This window comes from Apodemus sylvaticus, chromosome 5 (genome assembly GCF_947179515.1).
Source record: "Apodemus sylvaticus chromosome 5, mApoSyl1.1, whole genome shotgun sequence".
Taxonomy (NCBI): domain Eukaryota; kingdom Metazoa; phylum Chordata; class Mammalia; order Rodentia; family Muridae; genus Apodemus; species Apodemus sylvaticus.
The window spans coordinates 70189205-70202862 of record NC_067476.1 but is presented as its reverse complement, the minus strand read 5'-3'; the positions used below and the strand labels follow the sequence as shown (position 1 = coordinate 70202862).

General features: G+C 35.3%; 1 protein-coding gene across 1 annotated transcript; it reads right to left on the bottom strand.

The window, feature by feature from the left end:
* Positions 1-7437: 7437 nt before the first annotated feature.
* On the bottom strand, positions 7438-8373 carry LOC127684376 (olfactory receptor 4C15-like). Its single transcript, XM_052181313.1, has one exon. It carries the CDS (start codon positions 8371-8373, stop codon positions 7438-7440), a length of 936 nt encoding a protein of 311 aa, XP_052037273.1.
* Positions 8374-13658: the final 5285 nt, after the last annotated feature.

Here is a 13658-nt window from a genome sequence, read left to right as displayed (position 1 = left end):
TTTTAATATATTAGAATGTTTTCTATTCACACTATATTTCATAAAATCTTCATTGAAAAAATACTTGATAAAAATATGTGAAACTATTCCTTGTGAGATGAAACCCCTGTGCAGCATTGTAAGACATCGGAGCCTGCAGAGACAAACAATACAGCATAAACTTTGTAATGATTTATTTTTATTCAAATTCAGTTTATTACTATTTTTAAACAATCTGAATTATTTATTAACATTGTTTACAGATAAAATGTGATTAGGCAAGCTTGCCTCTGGTTAAGTTTCTGTTGGATCATATGACTACCTCACTTAAATCAGATCAAAGACCAGACTTTATACCAAAGTACCAATTCATATCTTTTATTATAGTACAATCTAAGATGGATCTTAGTTGTCACTTTGATGACAAAACACTTGGCCTAAAATGCTCATGTAGTCAGCCTAGTTCTCCTGCTCTGAGAAGTAACAATACATCCCAATGAAAGCAGATATAGCATATTTTTACATTACAACTTTTGTTGATTTTAATATTCTTAAATTTGTAAATACAACTTTTTTCATTTTGTTATTTTTTAATGCTTTAGAGTTTCATAATAAGTTGTAGTCAGTTTTACACACTATTCCCCTTTCTTCTAACTTTCCCTCCTGCTGAAACCCTTCTTTCCACAATCAACCTCTTTTTATCAAATATTTTGTGTGCGACTCAATGAGTATAGTTTCTTGCCAGAGTGTGAATAGAATGTTATCTACAAGAGCAAGAACAATTTGTCAGTGACCACAACCATGAAGATAGTGACACCCACCCCTTCAGCAACTATTAACTATGTGTAGTTCCTTAGAGAAAAATAGGGTTTCTTTTTTTTTTTGACTGAATTGTACTTATTTTTTTCGATATATATTTTATTTACATTTCAAATGATTTCCCCTTTTCTGTCTCCCCACTCTCCGAAAGTCCCATAAGCCCTCTTCCCTTTTACTGTTCCCCCATCCACCCCTTCCCACTTCCCTGTTCTGGTATTATCCTATACTGCTGCACTGAACCTTTCCAGAACCAGCGGCCACTCCTCCGGTCTTCTTTGATATCATTTGATATGTGGATTATGTCTTAGGTATTCCAAGTTTCTAGGCTAATATCCACTTATCAGTGAGTGCATACCATGATTGATCTTTTGAGACTAGGTTACCTCGCTTAGGATAATGTTCTCCAGCTCCATCCATTTGTCTAAGAATTTCATGAGTTCACTGTTTCTAATGGCTGAATAGTACTCCATTGTGTATATACCACATTTTTTAATCCATTTCTCCATTGAGGGACACCTGGGCTCTTTCCAGCTTCTGGCTACTACAAAAAGGGCTGCTATGAACATAGTGGAGCATGTGTCCTTATTACATGCTGGGGAATCCTCTGGGTATATGCCCAGGAGTGGTATAGCAGGGTCCTCTGGAAGTGAATTGTACTTTTTATGTTTTCAATCTGTTCATTTCTGCTTTATTATGGTACAGCTTCTTTAAGAAATGGCTTGGTACCTCATGAAATGGCATGCATTTTCAGATGGTTAAAAGGAAAAGAGATCACTCTGTGGTGTGCAATGGGATGAATAATGGTTAATGGAACTGGATTATTGTTGAAAGCAATTGCCTTCAACAACTGTATTTGAATTTCTAATACTTATTTCAAATTTATTATTACCCAAACCAAATATTGACAATGACTCCTAAACTTAAGTCTAACTTGTCTTTAAATACATGGGGAATTTTAATACTTTGGTTTTTTTTTCAGGTCAAACTAGAGCTGTCCTATCTTTTATTAATGAAAGTTTTCAATTATATAATGATTTTTCAATTCCTGAGAATTTCATCTGTACATATAATTGGTTTTGGTTAAATCTATCACTGTTTCCTCCCCTCCAGCTTCTTCTATGATCCCCTATGCACTTTTACTTCCCAATTTCATGTACCCTTTTTAACAAAACATCGTGAGTCCCTTTTACAATGACTATATGTGCATGGCAATAGAACAATAATCTGAAACCTGGGTAGACACTTAGGAGTAAAATCCTGCAGGAAACCTAATCCTCCCTCAGCAATTGACATTATAACCTCAGCTAGGGGTGGGGTTTCATGAGCCCAGTCTCCATCTGGACCAGGATTCTAGTTAGCCTTGTCTTGTGCAGGTTTTTTGCATATGCTCTAACCTCTTGTGAGTTCATATTTGCAAAAACACTCTAATGTCTAAAAACATGTTTTACAGTGTGTTCCCACTATATCTGGCTCTTACAATCATTCTGCATCCTCTTCCATGATAATTACTGATCCTCAGAGGGAGAAAATAGGATAAACATGCCCCATTCTCACTACTGGTGCATTAAAAATCTGTGTATGTCTGTCTTAATTGCCCACTACTGAAAGAATCTTCTCTGATACAGGTAGGGAGCTGTACTAAGTAACTGACATGGTCAAGTCAGCTGGGGGAGTCTGTCTTAACTCCTTTTCTTTTCCTATACTCCATATAACATCAATATCTTCTATTGGTACAACCATTATATTGTGGTTCAATTTACTGCCATCTACTGATACCATTTTTTCTTGATCCAATTTCTATTTATGAAATAGATTGTGGTGATAAATTTGAAAGTTGTTGGCATTATTACTTTGTTAAAGTTCTTACATTTGTAGATAGGTTGATCATGTTAATGTGTAGCTGAAGTGTTTTTATTGTTCTCCTTTTGAAACTCTTCAGATTATCCTGTCACTATAGGTTACATTGTACTTTAGTGTCTTTATGTCTACAGCAGTAGTCTTGTGTACATCTCCATTCTGCCACTTCTTTAAGTCTCATCTCTAAGTCTGTTCTTCACAGATCATACGATACTGCCAACAACTCATGTCAAGGCTTATTGGTTTGCAAGGCTGTCCCTGGCCATTCTGCATGGTTTTCTTAAATCCATGGATTACACAGTGGCATAATATTGATGTTATACTTTCATTTCTACCACAAGTACAAAATTCTCATTTTTGTACTTTTGTGCTTACATTAGTATCTGACATATGTTTTCTTTACATTGTTTCTTTTGTCAATCTAAAAGAATGTTAGTTTTAGGAGAGCCAGGACTTAGCACATTCTGTGTCTCACAAGTATTAGGTCCAGAAAAATGCCAGGCACATTACAGCTTGTAACAGACTATAGACAGTGTGAGGAAGTGTTTCTCTTTCATCCCTGGATGATTATCATCTCTGGAGTAAGTCCTACTTGTTTAAAAGGGGATTCTCTCTCCTTTCTTTTATTCTCCACAGATAATTCTTTGGGATCCTATTAAAGCTATCTCATACTTGCTTTGTCAGCATTTTGGAAGTAAATTGAAATCGAAACTATTTGTGTATATTTGAACTTACTTAGAATAATTGTATATGAAGCTTGTTAGGGCTTTATCCTTTTTTTATTCAATATAATTTTTATTTACATTTCAAATGATTTCCCCTTTTCTAGCCCCCCACTCCCCAAAAGTCCCATAAGCCCCCTTTACTCCCCCTGTTCTCCCACATTTCAAAATGAGCCTAATCTCTTAGGCTCAATCTTATGCAGGTCTTATTAAGGGTATACCTTATTAAGGGTATTTACAAAGCAGTTTAAAAAGGAGACCACTTAAAAAAACAATAGTACCAAGTTTCCCTCTAGGGTTTATGACCCTAAGATACTGGTGACTTTTTCATCATTAGCTGCAATTATTCATTTTTGTTGTTATTATTTGTGTGTGTGTGAGAGAGAGTATGTGTGTGTGTGTGTGTGTGTGTGTGTGAGTCTGTGTGTGTCTGTGTGAAATTGTCTGTCCCTCAGTATTTCATGAAGAGGGAAAGTAGATGAGCAAGCCGAAGGCACATAAGGAATTTCTGATTTTTCCCTGAGAAGAATGTGAGGAATTAAGATTTGGCTTCAAAACATCTGAACAAAGTGTGAACATTTTCTAGAAACAAGTGGACAAAAAAGGCTGGACTATTACATTTCTGCCCTATGGTAGGTCCTGATCATTCCCTCTCTCTTCACATAGTGGTTCTTCTTGTGGAGTATGTCATTTATACCTGAGAATAAGTATAAGGAATGGATATCTGGTGTGGCTTGTCCCATTACTTAATGGAACTTTGCTTCCAACATTTAAAATAAGACTGCAAAATAAAACCTTATTCTGGCTTTCACGTTGCAAACAGCTCAGATTAATTCTAGTCTTTCATATATGAAACTTAAACACATTTTTATTATTTTAACACTAAGAATTTCTATTTTTAAATATAGAATAGAGTTTATTCAGGGCAGACAATGGGAGTTAATGGGGTAGTGGAGGCATATAAAGGCAGAGAGAGAGAGAGAGAGAGAGAGAGAGAGAGAGAGAGAGAAGAAGAAGAAGAAGAAGAAGAAGAAGAAGAAGAAGTGGAGACTGGCCATGATCACATGGAGAGAAGGGAGAAGGAGAGGAGAGCCCAAGAGGGCCAGAGAGGAGAGAGGTGAGAGTGCCAAGAGGTAAGAGCAACACTCAGAATTTCAATGAGGATCCTGAAAGTGACATATAAGGAAAAAAGAAATCATAATATTCAGAAAAAGAATAAAGGAAAAAGAACTAATGAAAGAAACTTACCATTTTTCACTCCTACTAGCTTCAAGAATAGAATTTTGTTAACTTTTGCCAACAAAATTTAAAGAGTTTCATTTCTGTGTTATCATCTATATTGATTGATTTTGCATGATTAATTTAATTCAAGTATACTAGGTCTATGGTATTAGAGCTGCCATGGAAATTTTAGGATGTCATGTAATAGTTACTGTAATTTAAAAAGAAAAACAAACTGTCAATGCAAAAAAAGAGGGGGAGGCATAAACTATGTCTGGATAGTTGAAAGAAGGCAATAGAGTGAGAATATTCCTATGTTAAAGAATTAAATTATTAAAATGATATTCAAATCCTATAAAATCACAACTTGATCCAAACCTTACAATGTTTCTCCCTCCCAAACTTTGCAAATCTCTACCTTTATTATCAATCTTGACTTATTTTTCATACCCTATGTATTTTCTTGTCCTCTCCTTTGATTATAATTCTATCTGCAGCTCTTAGTTAGGTTTTCATTTTCTGTTTCACTTTCCTCAACATCTTCTGTCTGAGTGACAGAAAGATTCCTAAACACTACATATGAACTTAAAAATGGCAATCTGTTTCATCTGCCTATGGATTCTGCGTTCCTTACTGTCCCACCTTGGTATTTGGTTATGATGCTTTCTGAGGCATATGGAGTAGAACACTACAGAGAAATTTTCATGTGTTTAAGGACATTGGATTCTGACTCAAAATATTTGATTTTTCTATACTTGTTTCCCAGTTAATCTCAGAATTCAGAAAGCAGAGTCTTGACAACTTAATTTTGTCTACAAATTTATATTTTGACTTTGTAATGATATCTACAATTCAAACTTTATTTTCATGATCTTTGGCTATGAAGATACCTTGTTTAATTTTTCTTGGATGATTCAAAATGTGTTTTTCTAATATAAAACAAACACTATTCTGCTAAGGTCCTCAAACCCATTTTACATAGGATTTTCTATTTGTCATGCTTAATGTCCCTGTACTTAACATTTTCTTCTTTTATTTATGTTTATATTGTGCATACATATATCTGTGTCAGTCACACATATAAATGGGTCATTCACATGCACATTCTCACCTGGCATGATTTTGGTATATTTTTTTTCTAATTTGAACACATTTTTTTTTTGTTTCCCCATCAACTTTTTTATTCTTTATTTTTTTAAAACAGTCCAGACCTCATCCTATTTCTGGTCCACCCTGTGATTGTTCCACAACCCACAGTCCTCCCCCCTCTCCATCTTCCAGAGGATGTCCTCACCCCCCTCTACCACACCAGGCATCCCCACTCCCTGGGGCCCTAAGACACATTTTAAATTCAACAAAATTTAGAAAATAGTATTGCTCCATGCACATATTCCAAAAGGTAACTTGCTTGCAACATTTCATTTTGAGTTACAAGAGTATAAAATTAATTAATGTAGACTTTTGTTTGACAATATTAATTACTTTCTATTGCTTTTATAAAACAACATGACCAATGCAACTTATAGAAGAGAACGGGGTCAGGAGGCACATGTTAGGAGAGAGTTAGTGTCAATGATAGTAGTTAGTGTAAAGAGGTAGCAAACAACAGGTAGCTGTGATAGCAGAGGAAACATATCTTAAACTGCAAAGATGAAGAAGAGAGCTAATTTAAAATTAAAAACTTTTCTCAGTAATAATGTCAGACTTGGGGACCTCCCTTGAGCTGGAACCCACGCCCGTCACTGGACCTTCTTTTATTCACCCTCCTATCAAATTCATCCCTGTAATTCATGCATGTCCTTTTGGATCTGAGTTACCTCAGACCTGACACTATTACTGAGGCTATGGAACACTCACAAAAAGGGAACTGGCATGACCATACTCCAGAAGACCCAGCAAGCAGCTGAAAGAGTCTGATGCAGATATTTGCACCCAAACAATGGACAGAAGCACCTGAACCCCTGTTGTTGAATTAGGTAAAGGCTGAAAGAAGCTGAGGAAGAGGGCTGCCCTGTAGATGGGCCAGCAGTCTCAATTAGTCTGGACCTCCAGGATCTCTCAAAAACTGGATTACCAAACAGGCAGCACACATGAGTTGATATGAGGCCCCCAACACACATACTGTAGAGGACTGCCAGGTCTGGGTTCATTCAGAGATGATGTACCTAAACCTCAAGAGATTGGAGGCCCCAGGGAGTGTAGAGGTCAGGAGGGGTGGGGAAGGGTGGGGACATACATGTTCAGACAGGGTATGGGGAAGAGGTATGAGATATGGAAGAGTCAGAGGGTAGACAGGGGTGAGGAATAAAATTTGGAGTGTTAAAAACTTAATTAGTTGGGCAGCGGTGGTATATGCCTTTAATCTCAGCACTTTGGAGACAGAGGTAGGCAGATTTCTGAATTTGTGGCCAACCTGGTCTACAGTGTGAATTCCAGGACAGCCAGGTCTACACAGAGAAGCACTGTCTTGAAAAACCAAAATTAATTAATCAATTAATTAAAATTAATTAGAAAGCATATTAGTTTTCTGAAATCTAAAAAAACATTCCAGTGACATCAGCCAGCAAGTCCACATCTCCTAATTCTCTGCAAACTGCCACTAGTGAAGACCAAGTTTTCAAATTCCAAGCCTTTATAGGTTTCATCTCATTCAAACTATTACAACTAAGTTTTCAAACCATAGTGCAATTGTTAATCTCCAGTTAAAGACAGTGTTTCAGCCTACAATAATGGTGATTTACTTGTAAAATGTTGTCTCATTTTCCTATGTAACGAACAAAGTACTTGCTGAAGTAAATAATGTTTTGTTCTGTACTTTAAAGTTTGTGAGTGTAAAATTTTAAAATTTGTCACAGACCATCCTAAATCTGTTCCACATTTTCCTAATGGCATTTTTCATTTCTTCATTTCTGAAAGTGTAAATCATAGGATTGAGCAATGGAGTCACGATGCTAGCGAATACAACCACCTTTTTCTCAAAAGATGATGCAGATGTAGTTCGTGCATATATAAATATGCATGGGACAAAGAATGAAACCACAACAGCAATGTGGGATCCACAAGTGGAGAGTGCTTTCCATCGCCCTTTGGAACTGTGACTTCTAAGAGAGAATAGGATGACAGCATAGGAGATCAGCAACATAGAAAAGATTATGATGCAGATAGACCCACTGTTGGCAAACACTAAAAGGCCATAAACATAAGTGTTAGTGCATGCCAACTCCAGTAATGGGAACAAGTCACACATGAAATGATCGATGACATTGGGTCCACAGAAGGGCAGCTGCAAAGTGAAGATAATTTGTATGATAGAATGTAAGAATCCCCCTGTCCATGCTATCCCCACCAATGTGCCACAGAGCCTCCAGTTCATTATGGAAGAGTAGTGTAAGGGCTTGCAAATAGCTACATATCGGTCATAGGCCATGGATATTAGGACAATCACTTCCACTGCAGCAAAAAAATGTACAGCAAAGATCTGTGTCATACAGCCTTCAAAGGATATGGTTTTACTGTCATTGAGAGAGTCAACAATCATCTTTGGTGTGATGACTGAAGTAATGCATGCATCCAGGAAGGACAGAAATGCCAAGAAGAAGTACATGGGTGATCCAAGCAGTGCAGGAGTGCAGAGGATTGTCACTGCAATTATTATGTTGCCTCCGATTGTTGCCATGTAGGTAAAAGAAAATACAACAAATACTATTTTCTCAACTTTTGGGTTCTCTGAAAGTCCCAGGAGGATGAACTCTGTTACAATAGTTTGGTTTGGCATGATAACTCAAAACAAATTTAACAATTTAATTTATGCATGTATGTGCGTTCTTTTTGTTCTTTGCAATGTGTGTGTTTGTGTATGTGTAGGTTCTATGGTCTTTGTGTAGAGGTCACAGAACAATTAGCAGGAATATGTCTCTCTATGCTCTCTATGTGAATTCTTAGATTTGAAAGTAGGTGTCCAGTCTTGACAGCAAGTGTCTTTGCCTCTGAGACTTCCCTCTTGCCAAAACTGTCATAATTTAAATCTGTAATTATTAGAAAAAATGCTTCAAACAAATTTACAGTACTTTTAACAGGCATTTTCCCTGATATATAAACTCATATTATTTAATTCCATTGATATTTAGAATAAAATTGAAAAATCATTGAAAGGAACAGTTGATAATCAGGTAGAATTGAAGAGATAAATAACACATTATTAAAAATAGTCTCATTTGTGTTAAAAGAGATGAAATTAACCTGCTTGATGAAAAGAAAGAAACAGTTCATCTTTAAAGTGTGAGCTTTTTTCATTCTCCAGTGGCTTCCTTGTAAGAAATGTTAAAAGGTATCATAAAACTTTATTTTATGCATGGACAGAAAGACCACAATTTAGTTTTCATGTCATCCAGTACCCATCCAATCACTCTGCTACACCAATTGATGAAGTGGCAGGATGTAATTTAGAATGCACATAGCATTCATGGAAATATTTCAAATTTTCTTCAACATATGGAAAAAATTAAGTCTAAACTGGATTAATAAAAATAGCATAAACCAGAAATAAACATAATAGAGAAATCTATTTATGAAGTATTGAGTTGTATACATGATGAACACAATTGTGTTATGATGTTGCTTTAAATCAGCATTTTAAATGTGAACATAGCTCAATAAAAATAATGTCTGTTGTCATGATAATAATGATAGATAATTCACAGAAAGCTGTTGCTAAATAAATAGTTTAAAATTATAAAAGAAGTTTATGAAGTTGGAAGGAAATGATAGGAGCCTATGTTAGAGTCTGAAGAGATGGATAAATAAGATACATTTTGTCATGTGTAAAATTAGACATAAAGACCTAAAGGACATCGGCCAAGCACCTCTGTATAGTTTGTCTATATCCAATTAGGCATGTGATGGAAAGAAATAAGAGTTATACTATAATATAGAGTCTTGATACTTCTTTGCTATCTATAATACAGTATGATACCTTGTTTTAGGAAGTATAATTTTGTGACTTGTATGGTTTGAAATATGTATGAATTTAGTATAGGAGATATATTTATAAATAGCTTTCCTCTTAAGTCTAAGATTATAGAGTGTTATCAGATTCGAAAATGTTAAAATATTGCTCAAGATGACATGTTTACAATTCTAATTGCAATTTGAAATTCTAATTACAATTCATTCTTTTGAAAGTCCAGCTTCATTGTTTACCGAAATACTTTTATGAATCAGTTAGATAAATAGCCTGGCTTTTGAGCTCATTTTTCTCAAAAATGGATAGCTTGCAAAATGTCAATATCCTCTCCTGTATATACAATGCATGTGTAAATTTGGTCTATGAATTGTATGTGTACATATATACACTATGAAAATTGTTCCTAACACAGTAAAGAATTTGTAGTATGAGAAAAAATAAGGTGATTAATGACTGCCACTTAGAGACTTTTAGTGTATACAAACAGTTTTACATGTTTTTGAAGGTCCAAAACAATTAAAACATGCAAAGCAAATAATACCAGTGCATGCTGTCTAATACAGCAAAACAACTATTAACTATTCCCATGTGTCTTAGGTCTGGTTTTCACAACTATATATAATATAAACCCAGTATCTACACATATACTGTGATTAGGAAAATAACAGTATAGAAACCCTGAAATGCATTTTAATCATTCTAAGATAAATACAAATGTACTATTCTTATCTAAATGTAGTTTAACTGTGTCAGTGAAACCAAATAGCTAACATACTGTAACTTCTTTCCTAGTCCTTTTGTTAGTCTTATATCAAACAAATAAAATATTAAGCAGAGAACACAGGATGGTTAAATTGGCTACCAAAAGGGCAGGAAAAAGTCTTCATATATGATATTTATTTCCCATTGGACAAGCTACCTCCTATCAGTGGGCCTCAATAGAAATATTTAATACATCATTTTCATGAACAGTTTTTAAATCAGAAATAAATAGTGTGGTACTATTATTAAAACATCACAGAAGTAAAGGTCGTACCAACCCTTGCTCAGGGGTATTGTACTGCAGGGACTGTGGTCACTGAGCCAGTTCCTGAAGCAGCAACTTGGGCATATGTGACTCCCCATGCCTTGCCATGCATATTGTTCACCATTTCCTTCTGGTTCATTTTAGGAACATGGCTAATTGTTATTCCAGTCATTCTGCAAATAAAATTTCTTTTTTAAGTATGAAGTTTACATGGCATTAAAATGTATCTAAGGGACAAGGCACAGTGTATTCTTAGTAGTAGGTTTTAGGGAGTGGGGATCTAACTCTCTTGATAGACTGCTTGCCCACCCTCAATGATTTTTTGAGTCTGGTCCGCAGAACTGCATGCACCTCACTCACCTGTAATCTACGCACTCTGGAGATGAAAAAGGAAGACCCAGAGCTTCAAATTTATGCTTCCATTTATAAGGAGTTCAAGAGTAAGCTGGTGTATATGAGACCATGTTTAAAAAAGATAAAAATAATATAGACAAACCAATACCAAGATTGATCAAGAAATTATCAGGCATTTCAAACAATAAATCTTTTCATTATGCATGAAACTAATAAATTAAATACTTCTTTGAAATTGCTCTTTGTTTTTAATTCTTTAAACTATCACAGTTTAATAAGGGTTATTTTCTACCACAAAAAAATTGATTTCTTTTGTGTGTAGCTAAGTAAGCAAATCTCTTCCCATGACACTCATGGAAGTAGTTTTTCTTCAGATTATCAAGCCTGTTCAATTCCCCTTAGTACTGTTTTATTAATTTCCATGATATCTCAACTTTACTCAAGTTATGAAATGTAAAAATGAACTTTTCTGTTTCCTTTTGTTTCTTTGGATACCTGAATGTTCTCTCCTTCCCCCTCTCTTGTTGCTGTGCTAATAATTCAGGTGCTTTTGAGAAAGAGACCAAGCCATTACAACAGTCACTAAAGCAATGTAGAGATTCAGGCACTTCAATTTTCCTGAAGAGTCCTGAGGTGGGAAGTGAACAGCAACTAGAAGACTCTGCTCTCACCATTTCAAAACGATACTCTGTGTCCTCTGTACTGTACGTACATGTGTAGCAGTGGAAAAAAATCACACTTTACTTTTGCTATCAATCTTTTACAGCAGGGTCTTTCAACCTAAGGCTACAACCCCTTAATATAGTTCCTCATATTGTGGTGACCCTCATCCACCAAACTTTTCATCACTACTTTATAAATGTAATTTTGTTAGTTATGAATTGCACTGTAAATATCTGTGTTTTCTGATGGTTTTAGGCAACTCTGTGAAAAGAGCATTTGATCCCACAAAGGAGTCAGAACTTACAGGCTGATAAATAATGATATATATTATCATTATTCATATTCATATATTATTATATATATCTGAATATATAATAATATATTTCCTCACCACAATATGAGGAACTATATTCAAGCAACAATTTAGTCTAACATGCCCCCAATAATATTCAGAATAAAAGCTAATTCAGTGAAAAAAAAGTCAGAATGGTTTATAGATCAGTACACATAAATTATTTAGAGAAAAAAATCAAGTACTATTGGAAAGACAGTAAGGAAAGATGCATATGCAGTTCTAAGTGACTTGGTTTCAATAAGAAAAATAAAGGCTGAGGATATATTTAAAATATTTATAGTTCAGAACATGGAGACCTAGGGGAGAAAGAGAGAGGAAGGAAGAATTAAGGAAGAGAGGAGGAGATGAGGGGAGGAATGGAAAGAAGAGGAGAAGAAGGGAAGAAGAATAAAGATCTTTGTACCCTGCTGATATCATTATCTGGGGATCTGGGCAGTAATCACTTCTCAAGTGCTGTGTTCTGGTCTCCACATGCATGATTTTGTTTGCTTCTATAACCAGAGAACTTTTCATACCATCCCCAATGAAGATGACAAATCTGAGCTCCAGAGTTCATGCAATTAGCTCCAAAAAATGAAGCTATGAAGTCAAAAGTCAGAAAGAGAGAGTATTAACCACAATACTATGATCACAACAATGAGAATTTAAACCACTTTGTCACAATACAAAAATTCTGTCTTAAAAGGCAAAATTGTGGCTTGCAATTCTCACCATATATTTGCATAGACACCTCCTGTTTTCTATGCCAGAAATTGTGTTCACTGGAGACAAAAGTACAGTTAATATCCAGCTCTGCCTTCTCTTTCTAAGTAGAAGAAAATACTGGTTGGCAGTAGAGGAGAAGAATTTTTCAACAAAATTTCCAGTCCTGTCCTTAATTGTGGGTTTAGGTTAAAATAAAAATGTAGCAGCTTGAATGCAAGTGGAATTTAAAGAGGCTTCCCCAGAGCTCATGAGCCAGTAAGATTGATTCTCAGTCCTCTAGGACTTAGGGAATGGCTTCTCATGTGGTTATTTATTTATTTATGTATTTAACTTATTTATCTTTCCATTCATTTATATCTCAAATGCTATCCTACTTCCCGGTTACCCCTTCACCAATACTCCATCCCACATCCCTTCTTCACCTCTCCTTTGCTGTATGAAGGTACTCCCCCACCCATCCACTCTCTCAGAAATAATTTTGAAGGCTTTTTAAATTACTGAAACACATAAAACTTTGATGTGCTAACCAAATTACTGTTTGTTTATGAATTCTCATATTTCTAATGAAGTGTATATATGTGTGTCTGATGTGTGTGTGTGTGGGTGTGTGTGTGGGTGGAGGGGTGGGTGTCTTATAATGAATGAAATATGGTGTTTCCTTGAAGTGTTCAAGCAAAAGGTTTCAACACATAAAAAATAAGAGAGTTCTGTTATAAGGAATCTGTCAAGCTATTAGGAACATACGTTTTGATATGGTAAAGAAGTAGAATATACTTTATGTAAACTATATTGAGAGCTTCCTTTCCAATTTGTTTGTTTCTGATTTCCTTTTTTGTCTTATTGTTCTAGCTAGAACTTTAAGTACTATGTTGACTAGATAGGGAGAGAGTAGGCAGCCTTGTCTTCTCCCTGACTTTAGTGTCATTGTTTCTAAATTCTCTCCATCTAATTTGATGATGGCTATTGGTTGAATATTATTTCTATTATGTTTAG